Source organism: Asterias amurensis, chromosome 11, assembly GCF_032118995.1.
Source record: "Asterias amurensis chromosome 11, ASM3211899v1".
Classification (NCBI taxonomy): domain Eukaryota; kingdom Metazoa; phylum Echinodermata; class Asteroidea; order Forcipulatida; family Asteriidae; genus Asterias; species Asterias amurensis.
Genome location: NC_092658.1, coordinates 7,542,746 through 7,567,277, shown reverse-complemented (window position 1 = coordinate 7,567,277; position 24,532 = coordinate 7,542,746). Strand labels below are relative to the sequence as shown.

The 24,532-nt window shown below is 37.6% G+C and overlaps 2 protein-coding genes across 7 annotated transcripts in view; one reads left to right on the top strand and one right to left on the bottom strand.

Annotated features, from left to right (window-relative positions):
- Positions 1–892: 892 nt before the first annotated feature.
- LOC139943645 (DNA-3-methyladenine glycosylase-like) lies at positions 893–23,682 on the bottom strand. Of its 5 annotated transcripts, none has more exons than XM_071940368.1 (4): positions 23,495–23,682; positions 2,593–2,776; positions 1,746–2,024; positions 893–1,282 (listed from the first exon to the last, which is right to left on the bottom strand). In XM_071940368.1, exons 1-4 carry the CDS (start codon positions 23,525–23,527, stop codon positions 912–914), a joined length of 867 nt encoding a protein of 288 aa, XP_071796469.1. In that variant the 5' UTR covers positions 23,528–23,682; the 3' UTR covers positions 893–911. The 5 variants fall into 5 exon arrangements, with proteins under 5 accessions (XP_071796469.1, XP_071796473.1, XP_071796471.1 ...); XM_071940372.1 differs by lacking the exon at positions 23,495–23,682 and adding an exon at positions 3,554–3,716; XM_071940370.1 differs by lacking the exon at positions 23,495–23,682 and adding an exon at positions 3,585–3,716.
- LOC139943641 (inactive rhomboid protein 1-like) overlaps positions 3,917–24,532 on the top strand; it is a 61,431-nt gene continuing 40,815 nt past the window's right edge. Inside the window, exons 1-2 of one of the 2 annotated variants that reach the window (XM_071940360.1) lie at positions 3,917–4,045; positions 14,712–14,974. In XM_071940360.1, the coding sequence (XP_071796461.1) occupies positions 14,847–14,974 (128 nt within the window). In that variant the 5' untranslated portion in view covers positions 3,917–4,045; positions 14,712–14,846. Of the gene's footprint in view, positions 4,046–9,769; positions 9,880–14,711; positions 14,975–24,532 lie in introns of those variants that run through there. The other variant, XM_071940361.1, reaches the window with a different exon arrangement.

The window sequence follows — 24,532 nt, the reverse complement described above, 5'->3', positions numbered from 1 at the left end:
TTTGTTGCTCATTTTGCTTCATCATTGCTGAATATTTTTACAGCTTGTTTTAGCTGATACAAACTGGTTATCAAACAGAAGATGTCAAAGCAAGCAGGGCAGTGGTGAAGCTCAAATTTTGTCACTTCAATGGAAGTAAGTTCAAGGCTGACTGTCAAAAATAAACTTGTGTGTAAGGGGCTTTCGACTCAATGGTTTGGCAATAAAAAAACTAAGTGATGTTAATTCGAACAACCAAATCACAGACAAAGATTTCATGGTTTAATTAAAACTGCACACACAGGCCATCAAGTATTATACATGTACACAAACATATTCTTGTGAGGTAGTACAGTAAAGCCCAGTTCATACTTCCTGCGAATGCTTTACAAATTTTGACGTAGCAAATTCATAACATATAGTTTGCTTCAGTTGACTTGTGCTCAACCCTTCCAAAACATTCACTGCAAAAAAACACCTGTGACGTCAAAATTTGTTTTACATTGGCATTTGCAGGAAGTGTGCACTGATGGAATCAATTTGTCCAAGTGGTTCATGTTCATCTTATATCTTCTAATATTGCTTGTATTATATTGTATATTTTCTGTAAATAAAAATATCAATCTATTTGACTATGAATGAATTTGAGTTATGATTACTTTCCGGTCATTTTTATTACATTTTTGTTTGTTGAAGTGTATGATTTAGTTTCTTCACAATATAAAATTTAAGTGGCAACAAAGGTTGTAAAAAACATTTGAATACACGCGGCTATTAAAATTCTCATAAGTAAACTCAAGGAACACAGATTTTTGAAAACATTACAGAGTTGCTTTTGTGCAGCTGGTAGATATACAAATGTTTTTAAACTTTGAACTGTTTAACTGAACCAAATATATATTGATTCATTTTGAACACATATATGATAGTCTTCAAAATTGTTCAGCTTCCTTATCTCTCTTACTAACACATCCGTTTCCTCTGATGTAAAACCTCAAGGGTTTCTTGACCCACTCTTCAGTCGCGTAGTCAATCCCGACCCTAGGACACCCCACGATGTCCGCCTCCTTAACCTCAAGATCCCCCCTCTCCATCCATATGGAGGAATCTGACGCCAGGTTTGCCCGGTTCATCTCAGGGGTTTTGATGCACAGGGCTTCGGTGAGTTTCCCTGGACCGTTACAGAGATCTTTCGTCTTGAGTTCCTTGGCAGGTATCTTGCGCCGTCTGCTTCGGTGTCTTTGCATCACTGGGATGCCTTCCTTGGGCTCCAAGGCTCTGATGAGAACTGCTTCACCATCACCTTAGCGACAAAATAGTGGAAAAACTTGGGTATATATTGTACATCACTTGTAATAAAACCCTGCAACTGTCTAACCATTTAAGAGTATCTACTGTGGGTTTGAATGATGAACAGTACACAGTCACTCGTTCTTTTGTCTGACAACTTATCATCCACTGTATGCCATATGATATCAGATGGTGAATTCGCTTAACATAGTACACTGTTGTGCCACCAAACGTAACCCATACAGTCGATTGTTTCAAATAAATTAGGGTTAGTTTGATTTCTGATGTTTTTGCCCTTGCAAAAATCAGAAAAATTGTGATTAAATAGATTGAAAATTCTGTTAAAGCACATACCATGTGTACATGTAGGGCAGCCCTTGTACTTGATAAAATTAATTTTCCTACTTTTTTTGCCAAGGACCAATTATCACGCCTGAGATGAGATTTTTCATCACTGGAAATCCCTTATGACTCACCCCTGCTCGAAATATTCAAGCAGTCGTACATTCCATAGATGAGGTAGACATAACATACACCTGGCTTCATGTACATGGCTTCGTTACGGTTCGTCCTCCGCCCTTCATAACTGTGGCAAGCTGAATCCTCCTTCCCTAGATACGCTTCCGTCTCGACGATTTCACCAGCGATATGCTCATCGTCGTTAACCTTGCGTATTAACCTCTGACCCAAGAGTCCCTTAGCCAAGGCTTCACACGGCTGGTCAAAGAAAGATGCCGGTAATCTCTTGCTACCCCCTGAATAAGAAACAATAACATAAATTGTAGTTGTGAGAAAAACACTACAATTTTAATCTTAAGTTTTTTTATTTGATTTATTACAATGCATCAAAAGGAGTCTAAAATATAATCCTCTGCCTAGTTATTGATTTTGTATTTTAAAAAAACAGTTCATTGCTCAGGATACACTGTTGAAAAATTGCCAAGGTAGGCCTTTTACTCCAGTGTTTCTTAGGCCTTAGAACCTAGTGTTCCATAGACCCTAGGTGCCAGTGTTCCACAGGATAAGTTTAGTTTATTATTATTATAAGGCCCTATAAGCATCTGTGTTCCATAGGCCCTACATACCAGTGTTCTGCAGGCTTTTAGGTCCCGGTGTTCCATGGTCCTACAAACCAGTGCTCTGTAGGTCTCGGGCCCTGGTGTTAGGCCCTAATTACCACCAGTGTTCCATAGAACCTTAGCACCAGTGTTCTATTATTTACCCTAGGCTTGTCACTATTGTTTCAGTTTGTTTGGTTGCTTGCTTGTTTGTTTGTTCGTTCTTTGAGTCAAGTAACAAGTACGATTTCATCCAGTGTCTCACCAGTTTCCGTAGTACTTGAATCAGCTTTTGTAGTTGAGAAGTATGGGCTCTTGACCACATTGCTGCTTGTGCTTGCTGCTTTGTCTCCGATATTGTCAGCGGATTTTCTTTTGCGACTTTTAGGAGGAGGGGCCATCATCCAACAGCACAAAAATGAAAGTCCCAGTTCGGGCAGATTTGTCCCCTTAAGATGAAATGAAAGAAAACTGTAAGTGTACATTTAGGGTTGACAAAAACAAATTTACTGGAGGGGAAGTTGCCCTTTGTTGGCTGTCTTCCTAAAACATTTTGAGATAATTTAAAAAATCATTGGTCAATGAGCTTGGCGACCATTCAAGGATTTGGGGCCCAAGGAAATTCCGGCTTTTACCCACACCTGTTTGTTGCTAATAGCAATAATATGCAGAGGTATACAAGTATTTAGTAGAAATGAAAAGAAGAAAAAACGGTCATTTTGTATAATCAAAACAAAACCCAAATCCCCTGCAAGTGCAATTAACACCAGAGTTGATCAGGCTTTCAATTCTGCAGCTCAACAAAAACAAACTTTTTCAACGGGCACAACTAACCAACAAAGTTGGCATGATATTTCCTGATGGATACTTTGCCAACTACGATTTAAATCGATAGATAACGTATTTACTTAGGTTGTGAGAAATGTACTCAAAGGCTGGACAAAAAAAATCACAAAAGCAGAACATTGCTCGGGTGAAGCAACCTTACTTTTGTTCCTGTACCTTCGGACAGACACTTCAATAAACAAAAACAACACTGACTGTCATTTGAACAGTGTAGGAACTAAGGACAGTACATCATCTAGAATTAGAAATCAGTTATAACTTTTACTATACAAGTTACAAATTACAACTTACATTAAAATAATTAAATTCTACATTACACTGAGAATTGTTTCACTGAGATTTTAATTTTTTAACAAAATTTGACAAAGTGCAAATTTTACAGTACTGCTGAGACTTTTTTCAATACGGTACCACGAACAAGAAAACAAGACCAGTTCTGTTTTTCAATCTCACAATCTTTCTGCCGCCTCTTCGTTCGCTATGGTTCGCCTTCTAAAATAAAACCGAAGCAGACGACGGTTTCAACCACACATCAACCCATTACTTCCGGGACAACACCAAAACAGATGCCAAATTCATTGGTAAACATACCAAACAACAAAAACTACACGTGTTCCTGGGTACCAGCTTCGGGGAAAAAAATAATAATCTTTTTGACTGTCGTTGAGGGCGTTATCATACATGCTTTTTGACACTTTATTTTTTTTTAACGAAAGATTGATTGAGCACTAAAATTACTTCGTCCGTCCCCTCGTTCATGTCGTTCGCCGTCCTAGCTGCTGCATGCTGCGGTTGCAAGTCCGGACAAGCTTGGCTGCTGGCTAGAGCACATTTCGAGCAGGGATTGTAATGTAAAGATGCTATAAAAATCGGTGAGTTGATGAATTTATTGCTGTGACAGTTTGAGTTGAGAAAAATTTGGATTGCATTTCAGAATTGATGACATTTTGATGATTCTCGGTGGTTGGTAACAAAACGGCCGCTTAATTTTGACTGAAGAAGAGGGAATTTTTTGTGCGCGATTTGTGTGTAGGCCCATTGAGGTAACTCAAACCTCCCCGCCTTGCTCATCACAAACATAAGGCTAAGGCAGCAGAGTAGTTCCCCATCATATTGCCCCCCCCCCCCCCCCCCAATATGTTTGACAAAACATGCTGAGGGATTCAGCTTGCCACACAGCACAGAAGTTGGGCAAGTTGTAATTTAAAGGTTAATTTTTAATGATTTGTAGCAATAATTTAATATGGAATAGAAAACAAATTGGCACTTTGGAACTGTATGAGGTTCGTTCCGATTACTTCTAGAAACAATAAGGCTCCCCTGTGAGCTCAGACAATGAGGGGACCTTATTATAGTTTCTAGAAGTACGTACCGATAACGTCTCCACGTTACACGTAGTGACGATAGGGGTTCTAGACCTAGTGTACTCCTAGAACTATGAGGTTTGTTCGACTATCGTCTCCCGTAACTACAGGAGACGATAGTCGCACAAACCTCATAGTTCAACGGGAGACGATAGCTGAACGAACCTCATAGTTCTAGGAGTAGTACTAGTAGAAGTAGTAGTAGGAGAATGTCGATTGTTGCACTACACTATAATAAAGCACTTCGTTTTAATAGTGTTTCCCGACATAAAATCATGTAATTAGTTTGCAACGTTGCTATTAATAACTATTTGTTACTTTTATATAAAAATTCAGTTTTATCCTTCTTATTTGTTGATCTTGTTTTTTGTTGTCTTTCGTTTGGTTCTTTGGTTGGTTAGTTGTTTGTTTGTTGTTATTTTTTTTAATAGATTCTTTAATTCCGACCAACTTTTGGACGGTCAGTGTTTCTTATAGTTCTATCTAGGAGTAATGACCACCCCTGACCACAACAATTGTAACGGTTAATGAATAAACAAAATAACAGTGTAAATAAATAATAAATGTTTTGTCTCAAGTAATTGGATAACTAGACCTAGTACCTAGAGCATTGCTGTACTTTTTTGTGTGTTAAACTAAGACGTCTGCATTCGTGCATGTACGATCATAGATTGTTGTCGATTACATTTTTTTTTCTGATCACTGGAATGTTCTTATATTGCTGTTTATTCTCACATTTTTTTAAGGTACAATTTGTGCTTTTTGTTGGGTAGATGCAGTGGTATTAACCCACACAGCAGACTGTATTCTTTCTACCTTTTTCAGCTATCACCTTAATGAGCTCAGAGCTTTGCCTTAATAAGAATCTGTAGAAAACTTGACCCCCCGCCCCTTCCAACCCCCCCCCCCAAAAAAAAAAAAACAAAAAAAAAACAGCTTTTAAACAGAACCCTCCATTACTCCTAAAATGTTTTCTAAAATCATACAAAATTGAAAATAACAACAACATATTGCTATTGAATTTCAGACAACCCCCTCCCGCCAGGATACAAAGGAGGCAACAGAAGATATTGCCTCCATGCCCTTTGGTCATGGCCTTGTTGCCCTTGAAATGCTCTAGATGCTCTTGAAATGCTCTAGGGTGCCCTTTTCCAAGGAGAAAATGCCTTGGTGCCCTTGCCCTTTACAAAATGAAGCATGCTGGCCTGCCCCCCCCCCTCTCAACATAGGATGCACTTTGTTATTGACTGTGTATTCCCATCATGGATCAACTCAGCTGCTCAGCTGCTGGTTGAAGTAGACTTCCATGGTGTAGAAATTCACATAATTTCCTTTAAAAACAGGATATCGGGAATAAAAAGAGGCCGGGTTTGGCTTATTTGTCACTTTAAAAGCAGTCAGTAAAAGCCACTTTCAGTTTAATTCTGTTCAACCCTTTGAAAGAATATAGTTCAACATTGGTCTGTAGAAACATGAATTTTGGTTCAGTTCAAAGTCTTGAAAAACAAATTACGTACAGGTGCACTGAAACACTTTGTACATACTCAGTGTTTTCAAAGTTTCATAATTTAACCCCCTATTTAATTGGCGGCTATGGTTTTGACTTCAACTGGATCGCTACATCATCATGCGTTGAAGTATAGGATGTCCTTAGCAACACCCTTTAGCTACAGTCAGAGCCGTAGCCGTAGCTGCCAACTTGATTACGGTCTGATTATGCCTCCATACAGTTTTCAGTGTTGTTAAATCCTATTGTTTGTATTTGTATATTGTGTTTGTATGGAAATAAATGTTGATTGATTGATTGATTAATTGATTGATTAATTGATAGATTGATAAGGCATTCACTATAAGACCCCTCATCTTCAAGAGTGGTCCCCTGTTTGCTGGTTTTAAAAACAAATTTTAAAAAAATTAAAATTCATCAATAATTTGTTTTGCTTTTGCTACATAAATATTCCTTGTGAGGGTTACTTTTTATTAATACCTAGTAATAGAATTTACAAAGCATATTTTCCCAATTGTTGCAATGCGATGAGGGTAGTAATGCCAGAGAGGCACATTGTATCGAACAGGAACCTTAAAATGAAAATAGGTAATGGCTTGAGGTTACGCTTGATGAGAAACTACATCCATGTAGGAGAGTTCAATGGATGGTTGCTTGTCATTTGTTAAGTGAAGTAATTATATAGTCGGTGTCATAATTTCAGTTTAAAGGGAAGGTACACGTTTGGTAGTTGTCAAAGACCAGTCTTCTCACTTGGTGTATCCCAACATAAGCTTAAAATAACAAGCCTGTGAAAATTTGAGCCAAATTGGTCGTCAAAGTTGCGAGAAAATGATGAGAGAAAAAACACCCTTGTTGGACGAATTAGTGTGCTTTCAGATAGGAATAAGTCTTTTATTATTTTAGTGAAAAATTACCTCTTTCTCAAAATCTATGTTACTTCAGAGGGAGCCATTTCTCACAATGTTTTATACTATCAACAGCTCTTCAATGCTTGTTACCCAGTCAGTTTTTAAGTTAATATTTGTTTTCAGTAATTACCAAACGTGTACCTCCCCTTTAAAAGTCAATTCATAATTTGAATAGCCGTCAATGTTTGACTGTTATCCAAGTTTGAATCACATTGTACTAAAACTGGACCATGAAACTTCAGTTGTTTTTATCCAGCTTCATTCATAAATCTTTCCTTTGCTTCCATTGACAACAACTTGTTTGTATAATTTGTGACAAAATGTATGGTTGTTATCACAAATCGAATTGCAAAGAAACAGTTGTTTTGTTTTCAGCGAAAGTCAAAAGCAACATCGTTAATTCAAGACTTCCTCAGGGTTTGGATGAGTAACACAATGAGTTCAGTTGTAGTGCTTTTGAGCTTCGGTAAGCTCTTGGCAAGTCAAGGTTGAAAGAAGCACGAGACACCGTAGCTAAGGTGTGTATCATTGATGACACTTCAGTCTCATGTTTAAATGCTCAAGGATTTTGTTAGTTCAAGGTGCAGAGTTCAAGTTCCTTTGAATTAACGGAGATTTCATTCGACCTAGAAAAAAAGGGGGCTAGTTCAATCTTGTTATGAAGTGATGTTCGATCGATATATTAAACATTTATCTATGTGACTGGAAAACTCTACATGAAGTTTGGCTCACCGCATTTTAACTTGTGACGTCAAACCTTTGATTGAGACCCACTGACCAGACTTCGATGCTGATACATTAGTCATACACGTAGAACCACTATCTCCTGGTTCATTCTTTTGAGCCTAGTTTCAAGATGTGGACACTGTGCCAACTTGGCATGAGAACTGAAACTTTTAACGTGTTCTGTGTCATCAGAAGCATAGTGTACAATGTATCTATCGTTCCAATCTACGTAACACAGACAATGAGTTCAGTTGTAGTTCTTTGAGCTTCGGTAAGCTCTTGCCAAGTCAAGGTTGAAAGAAGTACGAGACATAACTAGGTGTGTATCATTGATGACACTTCAGTCTCATGTTTAAATGCTCAAGGAATCTGTTAGTTCAAGGTGCGGGGATTCAAGTTCCTTTGAATTAGCAGAGATTTCATTCGACCTAGAAAAAAAGGGGGCTAGTTCAATCTTGTTATGAAGTGATGTTCAATGTATAAAACATTTATCTATGTGACTGGAAAACTCTACATGAAGTTTGGCTCGCTGCATTTTAACTCATGACGTCAAACCTTTGATTGAGACCCACTGACCAGACTTCGATGCTGATACATTATAGTCATACACATAGAACCACTATCTCTTGGTTAATTCTTTTGAGCCTAGTTTCAAGATGTGGACACTGTGCCAACTTGGCATGAGAACTGGAACTTTTAACGTGTTCTGTGTCATCAGAAGCATAGTGTACAATGTACAACTATCATTCCAATCTTCGTAACGCAGACAATGAGTTCAGTTGTACTTAGTGCTTTGAGCTTCGGAAAGCTCTTGGCAAGTCAAGGTTGAAAGAAGTACCAGACATAACTAGGTGTGTATCATAGATGACACTTCAGTCTCATGTGTAAATGCTCAAGGATTTTTAAAATCAGGGTGCAGAGTTCAAGTACCTAAGAGCCGACGGAGATTTCATTTGACCTAGAAAAGAGGGGCTGGTTGAATCTTGGCATGAAGTGATGTTTGAAATCAAAAATACTATGTGACTTGAAAACTCTAGTTTGGCTCACCGCGTTTTAAATTGTGACGTCAAATTTTGAGTGAGACACACTGACGCAAACTTCAATGTGGTGACATTAGTCATAGAATTTCCATCCATCCCTTGATTCATTCTTTTAAACTTAGTTTCAAGATATGGATTGTGCCAACTCGGCATGAGAACTTACTGAATGGTCACATAGTAAGAGGGTTGACTGTGTACTGTGTAGATCATTCTGCATAGTTATCTATCATTCAAAACCACAGTATTGAATTGTGACTCAGGCAGTAGGAGGGTTGACTGTGCAATTTGTCAGTATGCATTCACCACCACATGATATCATATTGCAGGGCAGGCTGACTCAGTTTAACTATACATACACTTATATCATTTCAAAACCACAGGATATTTATCAAAATGATCATACAGTTAGCAGGCTTCGAAATAACCCAAGACACCCAAAGCTCTTTTGCTATGGTGCTCTTTAAACTTTCCTCATAGAAGTGCTTCTTACTAGAGGAAAATTGCTGTTTCCTTTCAAGAGGGAAGTTCAAGGCCTGCAGTAGGAAGGTTAAAATAAAATTTAGAAAACGTCATCATTTCATCATTCGAAAACAAATTCTGGGCAATTGATATTTAGTGTATTCAATTTCTCCAGTCTAAAAGTACTGATTATCATCGTGTACGGCGTTTTTTTTTTTTTTTTTTTTTTTAAGTCAAACTCTACGCACACTCATCTGTCTTGCAGACCAGACGGTTAACTTAACCTTACAGGTACTGACTGGCATTTGAGCAAGGGTGTGTGCAAGCCACGTTCAGTGAATCACAATTATTGTTTGCTTCATCCGTACTTGTAATGTAAGGGCACTAGGCCAACAAGGGGGGAAACTGCGCGGTAACTTATTATCAATTGTTCCGTGTCGTCATCATCCTGCGTAAAGCACAGGACGTTACAAACCTGCAAGTTGAAGGAATCTCCTGGATCTATATAGGTCCCGGTGATGATACTAGGCCCTATGACCTTAGTTTAGGATACACTACTCCTGACGACCCGGCATTACAGTCTACGTCTGATACGTGTGCCAGGCAGTGGCAAATATTTAGTGGGCAAAGTCTGACAGACAATGAGTACATAGTTTGTTTGTAAAATCGTGAAGATTGTACGTCGTTGACCAAGTACGGGTAAGTTTTACTGTGTACTTGATACAAAGTGACTTCTTAGGTTGTGCATTTTGACAATTTTATGAAGCTCTTCTGCTTGTTAAAGGAACACGTTGCCTTGGATCGGACGAGTTGGTCAAAACAAAAGCGTTTGTAACCGTTTTTTTATAAAATGCATATGGTTGGAAAGATGTTTTAAAAGTAGAATACAATGATCCACACAAGTTTGCCTCCAAATTGCGTGGTTTTCCTTCTACTGTGCGAACTAACATGGTCGGCCATTTATGGGAGTCAAAATTTTGACCCCCATGAATGGCCGACGTGTTAGTCGACGAGGTAAAAGGAAAACCACGCAATTTCGAGGCATGTTTGTGTGGATCATTGTATTCTACTTATACAACATCTTTCTACCCATATGCATTTTATAAAAAACGGTTACAAACGCTTTTCAAAGACCAACTCAACCGATCCAAGGCAACGTGTTCCTTTAATATGTGAGTAAACTTTTGATTAATAAGTAGGCCTATGTAAGTTTGAAGTTGAAAAAAAAGTATCAATTTTATAATGAGTAATTTGATTGTCTGTTACATTTTTATTGTTGCCACTTTGTGCTATTCCCCCTGTGACATGTATACAAACCAAGTTTTTTAATGGGAAGTCAAGCAGAAAAGAACACCTTCAGGAAGGAAGTTTTGATGCCACGGATTTTAACAAAGGAGTCTGCTTTTAAAGCATTAAAATATTGCTACAAAAAATAACTACAAGATGATGCTAACCACCAGTATAATAAGTTACATGATCAAATACCATTTTACATACAAAATGTTACTCATATCCCGCTTAGTTTTGCCCTGCTGTTTTAATATGAAACAGAAAGTGTGAAACACATCACATTCAGTCAGTCACGAAACTCTGTGTTGTTTGTTTTAGAAAAAGAAAGAAAAAAAATTCCATAACATTTTTATTTGTGTACCCTTTGACCTATTTCCCTCAGGTACGAATTTCTTCGTTTCAAGTTACAACTCTCATTGTTCACTGCCTATACATTGCTTTCTTTGTCGCATAAATAGTAATAATCAATTCATTTAAAACTGCATGGATCATACATTGCCAAAACTAAGTTATCATTTAAGGGGTTGGGCACAGTTTGTTGGTGTGCCCCGCTATTTTTCTAGGGGGCTTTGGTCCAATGGGAGACTGTAGGACGGTCCTTTTTCACAGTTCTCGCCAGTAGTGCGCGTGCTCAGACCATACGTGCGCAACACTGAGCATGTGCGCGCGCACGCTCAGAGCCGCCAAAAAGGACCAATATGTCTGCTGACTGTGGCAAGCGTCTCAAAAGTCTCCCATAGGTTTCAAATTCTAATATTTTGTGTGATGTAAATATTTGCCAGGGCTCATAAGATGTACTAAATGTATCGACCACTTGCAGATGCAGATCACACTGCAAAATGTGCATCTGCCATTTAGATACTGCGTAATGTTTCTCAGATCGTGTATTCCTATTTGGGAATATTCAGCATGTATATAATCGCTCCGGATTTTCGGTGATATCTTCACAATTTGGGGCAATTCCTCTTTTAAGTGATAAACCTAGGATTGAACATTAGATTGTATGAAACCAAGTATATATGGAATTACTTTCCTCTACTGAGAAACTCAAAACCTACACTCATCGTGGATTTTCCAATCGATGCGGTATTCAGCACCTACAGGGAAATCTTCAACGGGACAAAAGATGCCTCTCCTAGCAATCTATTTGTTACTCATTCCCACCCCCCTCCAACCTCAAGTCTAAAACTAGTTTAACATGCTATTTATAAACAGGCAGAATATCAGAAGGAAATGTCTCATAGCACACACATAAACTGCGTCACTTTTTCTCGACCCTTAGGGGTTTTGTTTTTTTGTTCTGAACTACATGGAAGGGAAAAAGCACTACCTTGGCAGTAATCTGGAGTTCAGCATTTAAGTTACATTTGTAAAGTTGTTTTTTGTCTTTTTGTATTATGTACTGTTTATGTGTTTCGTGACTCACTGCTAATGAGACAAGTTTTAATGCACTAACTTTTGTGGCTGTTTTTATTTGTTTATTTGAGGGGGTGGGGGCTAAAAATACACCCCCCTTGAGTCACTTTCGTGTGTAGCAGAGTTCAGTTGGGGATTGTTTGTTAATTTGAATATTTCTCAGTTTTGAGAAGACTAGTAGGCCTACATGTAGCATCAGTGTGTTTTGAATAGTCAGCTAGATGCAGTAACTGACTTGGAATTGAGTCAGGCTTGATTCGACAATTTCATTCACTTTTACAATTGAACAATAAAATGACTTTTATTAATTTAGAGAAGAAAAAAGATTTAATAGATGTTAAAAAAATTCTAGAAAAAAAGATGTTAAAATGTTGACTTTTAGTCTGATTAAATATGTCCCTTCTGTGTTGAATCCTACCTACCCATATGACAAATGAGACCGGCCTTCTATTAGTGCTTATATTCAAATAAAGGCCGGATTAGAATCTCATTTTGATTCGGTACCTGTAAAAAGAATTCAGGTTTCTTAAAATGCCAAGCAACAAAGCCCTGCTGTTTTGTGAGTGGTATTTCACCCAAATTGGAGCCCTGTTTTTTTTAAAGACACACTTGCATGGTTTAGAATGTTCTCACTGCATTGGAAAATCCTCCATATCGGTTAAGAGGGACACATGTGTTCATCTGAGATGCACTGTACAATACATGTCCATGGTACATGTATTTAATTAAAGAGAAACTGTCTCCAAGGCCAAATGTGAGTTTTGTGATCCACTTATTTTACAAAAATTACAATTCTCAAAGTCATGCCAAAATTGATGAAAATGCCACTGTGTTTGATACCCTTCAAGTGCATTTTTTTTTTCAAAATTCAAAATTTTGATAACATCCTATTTCAATGGTATACATTTTTTCACTAAGAATTTTCAGTTCATTCCTGAAATTTGATGATGCGCAATTTGACTTTTTTGACGTTGGCCAACCAACAGAGAACTAATAGTTTCTTATATCACATGTAAGCCTAACCATGCTGGCATCAGTATTATTACATGAGTGTTACACACATTCGACCGTATGTACCACCACTTTAACCGTGATCATTTTTCTAAATGGATTTCTTCTTATGACTTCACAGTCCAACCCTCGGCATCCCCCATGGGGTCGGACAAAATTATCTCCTCAAGGTTACGCATTACGCATGAACATCTTGAAGTAATGACCTGCGGAAGGCACCGTGCGTAAACGTACATCTTAGTTCAGTGTGTACGCAGGTTGAATCGGTACCCAGACACGCCTTTTGGATTTATTGGCTGTTTTTTTCCTGTTTACCGTTTGGAAGATGGAAGTAAAAAAATCATTATAGTGGTTACTTACTTGACAAATATATTATGAGGAAGGGAGTTGTCGTTGTGGTTTTTGGAAAGAATTAAAGGGAAGGTATACGTTTGGTAATCACCCCAACTCATTTAGAGATTGTTATTACATGGTGTTACCGCAAACTCTTCTATATCTTATCTCCACCATGCAAAGTTTCAAATCCTACTTGGTAATCACTCTTTAAAACAATTACTATTCCAACTTTTGGTTCGAAGTGCAGTAGATTTGGATAGTATAAAATAAAGCATTGTGAGAATCATTCCACTTTGAAGTTACAATGTATGTGGTTATGGAAAAAGAGAAAAAATTGAAAAAATGTTCCTTTCAGAATTGTTTCTCAGATTCTCAAGTATTCCAATTACAAATTATTCTTCCCGCGTGGACTAAACCACTCTGGATCTTCGGCGATATCTCAAAAATGCTACCACTTTTTGAAATTAAATTAAGCTTCCTGTTTGCTGTTTGGAAGGTGGAAGTAAAAAAAAATAATGTGGTTTATAACTTGGCAACTAATTTTGAGTAAAGGATTGTTGTTTTGGTTTGAAAAGATTTAAAGGGAACGTATACATTTGGTAACCACTACTGCTAGGATCAAAACGTCAGGCAATTAACTATTTTTTTTAAAATTTTCACAGGTTAGTTTTATTGTATACATTAATATAAGATTAAAACAATCGAACAGTTCCAAAAACCAAAGGTGTATGTTCCCTTGTGGAACCTTAAAAACATTCATTTGAATTAAACTTGTTTAAATCTCGATAGTAGAAAAGTTCTTCCTGATTCTGAGGAGAAAAAAAACGAAAACATTTTTTATCAATTTAGAATTGATTTAAAGAATTATTATAATCAGGAAGGAAGGCTCATGAAACAAATTTGATGCATGTGAGTTCGTTGTTGCAGAATATAATCACGGGGGGAAATCTGGACTGTTCCGTTTTACGATGCCCAGCAGAATGAAACGGAAAAGCCGGATTGCACGGAGTAAACATATTCTGCGACAGTGCAGAAATGAAATGCATTCAATTTTGTTTTTGAAGTAACACACACTTACATGTAGATCCTTATAATTTGAAGTTTTTGGTCACAATAAACACAACAGGAAACTCATCAAACCCCACATTCTGAAAGTTCTCAAAACCCCTACATGTAGACAACAACTTGAACTTTGTCCACCATGAGAAAACTTTGTTTGGTTGGGATGAACGGGCAGGACTGATTATTTTGAAACGCCACTGAAAAGCATCACTGTTAAGTTTCCCAAACTTTCAATACGTAACACAATATATGACTCCTATATAAAACGAGTTGTCTTGGGGTAATGGAAGAGCCAGCCAAGTTATTTTTTTTCAACAGTTTCAAAAATATTAATGTACTACATATCGTTGGCCCACCGACAGTATAAAACTTAATATTGTATGAATAACCATGTTTTTGTTTTTTTCTCTTTACAGATTTTGCTTTGGTCTTAAGCGGAAGCAGAAGGGATTGTTCTGCATTTCATATGCAACCCTAGACCTCACCGATACCAGGGAGATACTAGCCGTGCAATATTCTTTTTTTGCGGGTGACACAGAGGGTCAAGGGTCATGTCTGGGTCACCGGACTGGGCTCGCTACTCCCAGATGACGGACCCGGGGACAGATGACGGCATGGAAGTGGACGAGGCACTGTCACCAGCGCAGTCGGCCATTATACAAGCTGGCACTTGGAGGAAGTAAGTCTTACATATTTCATCTTTTAAACTAAACTGGTTACCAGCTAAAACTTGGTACAATCTACACTACGCATGACTGGTTGCCTGCTAATTTTGCTAAGTAAGTCAGCTTAAAAACGCAAACAATCGGTGAAAATGGGCCCAGGTTCCATAAGTCCCTGGCCTTGGCTCATTTTCAGGGTGCTAAGCAAATCTTTTTACTAAGGGAAAATTTGAAGGGGAACCAGCTTCAAACAGTATATTATCACATTGTAGCGTGACTGGTAGGCTGTTTCTACTAAGGTAGACTTTCTTTGCTAAGTAATGATTCCCTGAAAACTATGGATCAATTTCAAAAACAGTACCACGTTTGAACTGAATTTCCACAGGTTTCGTGTTAGTGTATCAGGCCTGGAATTACATGTACGAGGAGGCCATGTCCTCTGTTGCCCTGGTCTTGGCCTATGTGCCCCGTCACAAAGTTTTCAAAGACTGAGGTGCCATTTGCATCTCTGAAATCTCATTTTTGACGGTGTCTCGAAGTGCAAAGGCTAAGGGATATGGTTTGAGTCTGACTGGTTCATCAGAAATAAGTCTAATCTCGTTTTCTCCTAGGGTAGTTTTGCCAACGCAAAGTTGAAATTCTAGGTCTGTTGTATGTATATATTGGATTCAAACAATCCAGTCAATGCCAGTGGTTCCAAAAAACAAAAGGTATAGGCTACTTTACCTTTAAAGGATTTGGGTACTTTTTGTAACACAAAACACAATGTCCACAGATTTACATTAAACTTACACCGTTTGAAGATAATGATAGTAGAAAGCTTCCCTGAAAATATTAGATGCTGAGGTGCTGTAGTTTATGAAAAATGAGTAAAACAATGTCATCATGAAAATACGTTTTTACATGCTAAAATAATTTTCATCTCATGATCACTGAGACGAAAATTATTTCCATGACATTGTTTTACTCATTTCTCAAAAACTACAGCACCTCAGCAAAAAATATTTTCAGGGAAGCTTTCTACTATCATTATCTTCAAACTGTGTAAGTTTAGTATAAATCTGTGGACATTGTGTTTTTGGTCCCCAAAAAGGACCAAGACTCTTTAAAGTAAGTGTCAAAGACTAGTCTTCACAGTTGGTGTATCTCAACATATGCATAAATTTGAGCTCAATCGGTCGTCGAAGTTGTGAGATATTAATGAAAGAAAAAGTCACCCTTGTCACACAAAGTTGTGTGCTTTCAGATGCTTGATTTCAAGACCTCAAATTCTAAACCTGAGGTCTCAAAATAAAATTTGTGTAAAATTACTTCTTTCTAGAAAACTATGTCACTTCAAGGAGCTGTTTCTCACAATGTTTTACACCATCAACCTCTCCCGGTTACTCGTAATCAAGAAAGGTTTTATGATGATAATTATTTTGAGTAATTACCAATAGTGTCAACTGCCTTTAATACACTGCACATTATGTTGCAACAGACACAATCTTGTTTCATTGTGGGAATGTGCAGCTGGGGAGATCAGCTTATATTGATTCTTTTGGGTTTAATTGTTTAAGAAGGGACTTTGAAATGTTGCGATAATCGCTCAGCATTCTTTTATGAAAGATCTGGAGAAGTTTATTGGTTTTTAAACTGTACATGTAATTACAGGTTGTCACTGGTCATGGTGGTAAAACAAGGCAAAAGGCTGGTGTTTTACCATAAAGCAATCTCTTCATCTTAAATTGTTTTATTGCTGATTTAATTTGTATGTTTTGCCGACTGCACCTGAGACATGTTTCTGTCTTTCATACTGGGTTCTTATTTCTATTGCCAAATTGAAATATGCACATAAGTATGATTTGGATCATGTGGTGGGCGCTGCGAGGCGACTTAAAACTTGTCTATATTTTCCCAAGGTGCACTGCAAAAATTTGCCGTCTCAGCTGCACGCAAACCGCTTGAGGGCGCAATGTAATGCGAATCTCCCATATTGAAAGTGGAGAATACAAAATAGTACTTCCTTTAAGATTGGACATTGAAAGAGCCATTAATATGATAATGTGCATAATTGTTGCTTTATATTTTAGTTGAAGTGTTGTGGTGGGATAGATTTGACCTTGCTTGGGTCTATTATGCACCTCACATGGCTATGCATCATGTATACAGTATGAGGGTCTAATTGAAGGCTAATTAGCCTTCAATTAGACCCTCATACTGTATACATGATGCATAGCCATGTGAGGTGCATGGATGGGTCCCAGTCCCATTAAAGGTGTTTGTTTTTATATAGAATAATTTTGAGTCATATTTTATTTATACAAACAGGTACATGTAGTTCAGAACATTTGATGTAATTATGTAAACAAAAGGGACAATGATGCATTATGATCATGGGTGCAAAAATAGTTTCCTGCTAATTTTTCTTAATGGCCTTGATGATGTTTGTGTGCATAGAAATCACTGCTGATAGACATGCAGTGTAGGCTACATCCTTAAAAAAATGTGTGGTGTATTCTCAATTGGGCTCGGTAATAATTTTTCCTGTAAACCAGCCTTTCGGTTGCCTGTTTACAAGTACACATTCTCATTTGGCTTCATACTTTGTTGTATTGTACTGTCCATCATGTATATTTAACATTCCACACAATTCTAATTTGGGCATGGTGATCTTTTGGCCATCATTTGCCTTCAAGCTCCAATTGCTATTTAGTAGGACCCTACATTATATACATGTTCATTTGTATGGCCATACTATGGTTAATGTTGCTAGTACTGTAGGGCCTTATTACTGTAGGGCCTTTCCTACGAATGTTTATGCTGTGGCTGAACTCTAATGGTAATTTTATCAATAAATGCAGATGCAGCGCACTGCATTTACTTAAAGGTGCACTATGCTCTGAAATGTTTAGAATTGCTCCATATCATTTTAAAGAAATGTTTTAGCACTAAAACACCTACATGTAAAGTGTATTGTACACGTACTTGGCAAGTTAGTGATACAAAAATACTAAGTTTGACGCTTGAAATTCAACCAGTAGAACCCTTGCTCTATGGTCCTACCAAATAGAAGACCATATGTCCTGTAATTAAGCAAAACCAAGACAGTTTTGAGGGTTATTTAAATGTGAATCATTATATTCTACTTTTAAAATACCTTTCCAACGCTTTTTGTAGCCCAAAGTGCCCAATCAAATATGCCCCTTTAATGCACATATGAAGATTAAAAAAAAAAAAAAAAAGATTCGGAAGGGAAAGTATGTACTATAATATAGTAGTCTGGCCCCATTATGCGTAAGAAATATTTGTATTGATATACTAATGTTATACGGGGAATATGACTGATAGCACTGCCAACCTGTTTGCTACCCCCCCCCCCAATTGTTCTATAACGGTACGAAGAGCACACAGACACTGCTAGCACTACACACCAAGTGTCCGCTATACAACAATTCCAAGTATGTGCATAATGGTCCCCGCAGGTTATCTTATAGTGCTTGCTAGGAGACGAGCGAACGCAAGGCGTTAATTCAGTTCCAGCCCATATGACATTTAAGTGCTATACAATCTCCCGATGCACTGCCCATTTACCTTGAATTCCGAGCCGAAATGCGGGCTGATTTTTTTCTTTCTTTCCTAAATCGTGTGATTTTTGCATGACTGGCTCTCGATGTTCACAGCTGTCTGGATTGGTGGAACGTTATCTAATAATGTTTTGTCCGTCCCAAGATATTTTTAACTGTACTCTTGCCAAAGATTTTTGCAGCTGAGCAAATACTTTTTTTGTACCTAAATTCATTTCTGCCATTTTACGTTGACCAAACCAATCCAATCATTTGAAAAGTAGATCTACACATTTTACAATCATATAATTTTTACATAATTCAATGATCAATTTACTTTCTTTGGGCTCAATTTAATACGTCTGCCATGAATGAGATTTTGTTATTAATTTGAAATTCCTTTTTAAATAAAAATGGCGTGCAGGCCTTGGTCTCTTTTTCTAGATGAGGGGTCTTTCTCAAACCCCTGTGTGGGCTCCGGCTACCGGCTCCGTCTGTTGATGTTCGAACTTCAGCGTGCAAAATACACGCTGTGAACCTCAGCGTGCAAAATACACACTGCTCCAAAAATGATTGGCATCAGAGAAAGAACTCAAGATGGCCCTATCCTCCCAGATATTACAAATCAGACTGTATTCTCCTCAAAAAACAGTCTCAGAGCCTATTTTTATTGAGTTTACAGAAAATGGTGTTTAGCAAATTATTTCTGCTAAACAAGTATTAGCAGGGAACCAGACACGTTACATGGTGTTTTGGGGCTGGAAACCTGTTTCTGCTAAGCAAGAATTTTCTGTGCCAGGTCGAATAATTTGTACTAAACAAGAATTTATGCTTATAGAAATAGACCAAGTGCGCATAAGACTGATCGCAAGCAATCCCGCGGTCAAGTTTTTATAAACAACCACATTAGTGTCGACCCTTTTTGCTCTTGGCTAGCCTTCTGTGACTAGAATGATCCGAAGGAATTGATGTCATGACACGCCCAAATGCTCACAAGCAGCCAACCCATACATGTAGGTGCACTTTTTTTTCTGTGCCGAACATAAGCCCTTTAAAGGAAAAGTGTGTCAGGCTTCTGAATTCAAATCCTTATTCAAACTTATTAATACACAGTTATTCAAGTTTTAAACATTCAACTGTGACAATCTTGCTTGGTTGCTGGTAATGTTATTTTGACAATTTGTTGTTGTTGTTTTTGTTATTGTTGTTGTTGAGACTTTTAATGAGATGCTGGTCTACAATGTATGATTCCAGGTGCCTTAAAGGTTGCGTTTACCTTTGGTAATTACACCAAAAATAACTTGATGAAGAGCACCGGAGAGCTGTTGTTGGTATTAGAAACAGCCCCCTTTAAAGGAACACGTTGCCTTGGATCGGACGAGTTGGTCAAAACAAAAGCGTTTGTAACCGTTTTTTATAAAATGCATATAGTTGGAATGATGTTTTAAAAGTAGAATACAATGATCCACACAAGTTTGCCTCGAAATTGCGTGCGAACTAACATGGTCGGCCATTTATGGGAGTCAAAATTTTGACCCCCATAAATGGCCGACGTGTTAGTCGACGAGGTAAAAGGAAAACCACGCAATTTCGAGGCATGTTTGTGTGGATCATTGTATTCTACTTTTACAACATCTTTCTACCAATATGCATTTCATAAAAAACGGTTACAAACGCTTTTCAAAGACCAACTCGACCGATCCAAGGCAACGTGTTCCTTTAAATAATGTAGTTTTTAAGAAAAGTGATAAATTTTCACCCGAAAACTGAATCTGAGGTAAGCTTCAAGCATGAAGCCTTTTTAAAGGCATCTGAAAGCAAACAATTTTTAAATGCAACAAGAGTGTATTTTTCATTCATTATTTTCTTGTAACTTTGATGACCAATTGGGCCCAACTTTCCACAGGTTTGTTATTTTATGCAAAATGTTAGGATACACCAACATGTCCAAGGTAGGATGGTCTTTTACAATTACCAAAAGTATACCCTGCCTTTAGTTTAACTCTATACGTACAGTTTACATGTAACTGATCTTTGCAAGTGGAATTCAGTACAGTACGGCATCTGTTCATTGGCAAACCTGAGGCTAATAGAATGCGTTATCAATGAGTAGTTAATACTGTTATAGTACATAAAAATCATGCCAAACTATGAGGCCTTTTATCTTTTTAAAGTTAAAGTCGTTTTGTGCCCAGTGTAGGAGAGGTAAAGGAAAAAAAACTGTAAGCAAACAAGCAAAAATACATTAATACGCTAAATTGTGTTTCACATTACGCCCTCTGCTTTATGCTCTTCTTCCGCGCATGACAAAGTATAGGATTTGTAACCATAACAAAGTTTATTCCTTTCAATCTGAATTCTGAGCATCGAAAAAAATTGACACCAATTGCCAATCCTTCAGAGAAATTCATGCACACCGTTCGATTGAAATACTGTAAAGTTGAAAACAAAGGAGAAGTCCCTTTCTCAAACTAGCAAAATGTTTCCTCTAACCAAAAACAATGATGAACTTTACATAAACAGCCCTGTATGCTTTGTTTTTGGAAGGGTAAAGGGCACCAAGGCATTTTCTTCTTGATGAAGGGCAATTTCCTTTGAGGAAATGTAAAATTCTACTGGAGCATTTCCAGGGCACCAAGGCAAAGACCAGGGGGCATGGTGGCAATCACCTTTTGTTGCCTCTGTGAAGTATCAGGCATGCAAGACCAATAATGTATCTGATTGTGCAAAATGTTCCTTTAAAATGCCAGCAGCTCTATTTTGCCATAATGTCATGGGGATTATCGATGCAGACGAATTTGGTGGTTTGTTGTCTCCGATGTAATTCTCTTTTTACATGCTCGGACACGCAGGCACGAAGTGTTTAGCGTGCATACTCAGTCGCAACTTATCTTTATTTTTAGAAACTTTCAGGCTCACTACATGTGTAACGCTAGCAGTGATTCTTGCTCGGAATGATATAAATAGTGAAGTTTTTTCATTTGAAACTTGATATAAGGTCATGGAAAGGTCTTGTGGAAGGACGTATAAGTTCACCTTCCACCTTGAATTAATTCTCGTCACTAGTAATATCCTGCTGTATCCCGTGGTCTTCATTGAACGAATAAATTAGAGCATATTTTGCAAAGTTCAATAGCACTCAGCACTGATGGCGTCACTTTTGCTCAAAATACTCGGCTGTCAGACAAAAACATTTCACCGCTCACGCGATCAACGCATCGGCACGCTGGACTGCAGTAGTTACAGACAGGACATGCGAGTAAACAAAAAGGTTGGACATGTATGGGCGTGCCCGTGTTACCGACAGGCCTCAAAACAACCCATGGCACCCAAAGCAATTGCTGTGGTGCCATGTGCTTTTGCTTTGTTGCCCTTTGCAAAGTTCCAATACAAATTTGAATTTTCCTCTAAGAAGTGCACCTTGTGCTCCTTCAAGATTGAAACTCAAGGCCTGTACTAAACTTTGACACACTGTCTGAGATCTATGAACTGAGCTTCTTTTCTAGAACTAAATTCAGAATGCCATTGAATCTGATTCAATTCATTTTTATCTCCACATCAAAGCACATCATTTCTTTAAAGACATTGGACACTATTGGTAATTGTCTAAGACCAGTCTTCTCACTCGGTGTATCCTAACATATGCATAAAATAACAAACGAGACCTCAAATTCTAAATCTGAGGTCTCGAAATCAAATTCGTGGAAAATTACTTCTTTCTCGAAAACTGCGTTACTTCAGAGGGAGCCGTTTCTCACAATGTTTTATAGATCCCCATTATTTACTACCAAGTAAGTTTTTATGCTAATAATTATTTTGAGAAATTACCAATAGTGTCCACTGCCTTTAAAACAATTATAATTAATGGTAAAAGATGATTGACATCGGGGGTGATGACTGGGGGTGATAGTCATCACCGACAAAAAGGATCTAGTAGAACCAGGGTCAGATTTTCAAGGGCACACAAAATGAACAGAATGGTACACCCTTGGCACCACCTGTAGCCGCCAATTTGGACACAGCCCTAGTAAACAGATTGGACATTCGGTTTGCAATTTTTACAAATTGTCAAACAATTGTATCAAATTTCTTGCTCTAATTATGGCTAGTGGATACTAATTCATCTATTACAAATGCTATTTGTAGAAATTTACCGACCAATTAACAGATTTGATAGTTCTCCTAAAAATAAAATCTGCCGACATGACTTAGACATGGATTTGTCTATAAATAGATTCATCTTCATGAATGCCCCTTGTAGCCAGTTTGTCTGAACAGGTCTTAGAACTTGTCCTAGTCATCGGTTGTAGAATTTATTTTTAGACTAGACTTGCTTACTTCCTGAAAGAGCATGAACCAACACCATACTGGTACGCCGTCCCATTTAACCAGCTTGAATCTTTTTGCCCTTTCCAGAAGTTGAACAGTTATTTTAATGAGCTAAAATATGTACAGTTTTTTAAAAATAGGAATGAGTTTGAAATGTTAAAAACAAAATCCCGGTAATTTGTTTTTCACAAGCTGCTTTCTGAAAGGGCAATTTAAAAGTATAAACTTTGGTAAATTTCAAATTTTGTTCTTACCCTCCAACTCCAATGTTTGGTTAATTTTTTGTATTATTTTTGGTGTGTTAAATATTTTTAATTGAAAAATAAAAATGTTGATTTCCAATTGTATTATTTGACCATATTTTCAGGACGGAAACTACAATTTAGATTTTATTATTTTAACATTGATAGTTGAACAGATTAACATTGAACAGATGATGTCTGTAACATTCTTTGTCTTTTACATAAGAAAAATAAAATAACTTACAGTGTTTCCGCGTATCAAGAAATAAGGTCAGTTTCTGTATGTGAAATAATATTCCTTGCAAAGACATCCTCATTGCATGATTGAGGAACAAAAACAAAGTTTCTCAAAGTAATTTAATTACTAATGTAACTTATGTTTAACTCAAATCATACTGCAGCACAGCTGTTGTATCCTTACCTTCGCAACCGGAATCCCTGCAAACGCCATCATCGAACACTACCAAAGCCAGTCAAGGAGTTTTTGTAAGACAACCAGAAGTATCAGCCCTTGTTATTTATTTAATTCTCATAAACCCTTCTCAATTCATGGAGGCATGGAGAAACTCTTTACAGACACACTCTTCACGGCCATCCCTTTCCCCTGTCCCGAACTCTCTCTAGAACTTCCCATCCTAAGCCATACCATAAAGCTACAACTCCATGGCCAGACATCCACCATCTTACCTCCTCCTCGGCCAAAACCCATATGGTACTGATATCATGGCTGGAAAACAATTTTTTTCTTTCTTATCATGTGAAAATATTTGACCTAGGCATTCTGTAGCTGGGCATAATGTGCATATTTGCAGCTGCTGGTCATTCATCTCCTTGGGCTGATTCCAGCAGCGTGCCAAGGATTTCAAAACTTTTCAGCCGAGTCGAAGCGGAGATCAACAATTCTATTGTCTAGAAAGTTTTGTTTTAGCCTTGGTTTCGGTTCTTGTCACATTGGGAAAAGGTAGTTAATTTTCGTTTGCATAGAATGCAGGTTGAGATATATCAGATGCTTGCTACTGGACAAAATTATTTGTTGTTTTCTTCAGATATAAAGAAATCTCCTCTTTGATCAACTTCTCATCTGTTTCTAGCAGTTTGCCAAGGATTTCAAACTTTTAGCTGAGCGGCAGAGATCAACAATAGTTTTTTGTCAATGCTTTGTCTTATCCTTGATTTTATTGGTTTGTCACTGGTGGGGAAAAGATATAGTAGGCCCAATTCTTGCAAAGAATGCAGGTTGAGAAATTTCAGATGTTTTAATAGTCTGCCTACTGGAAGAAGTACATGTAGCTGTTATAGTTTCTTTAGAATATAAGAAATCCTGCTGTTTGACATGTTTGATCTGCTTCTCTAGATCGTAGATGAGGGTACTGTTCCCAGAAGTTCCTTGTAATTGAAAACTCCAGGGGTAATCAAAAGGTGGAAGTGCAATCTTTTCAACATTCCTCCAGAAAATTTG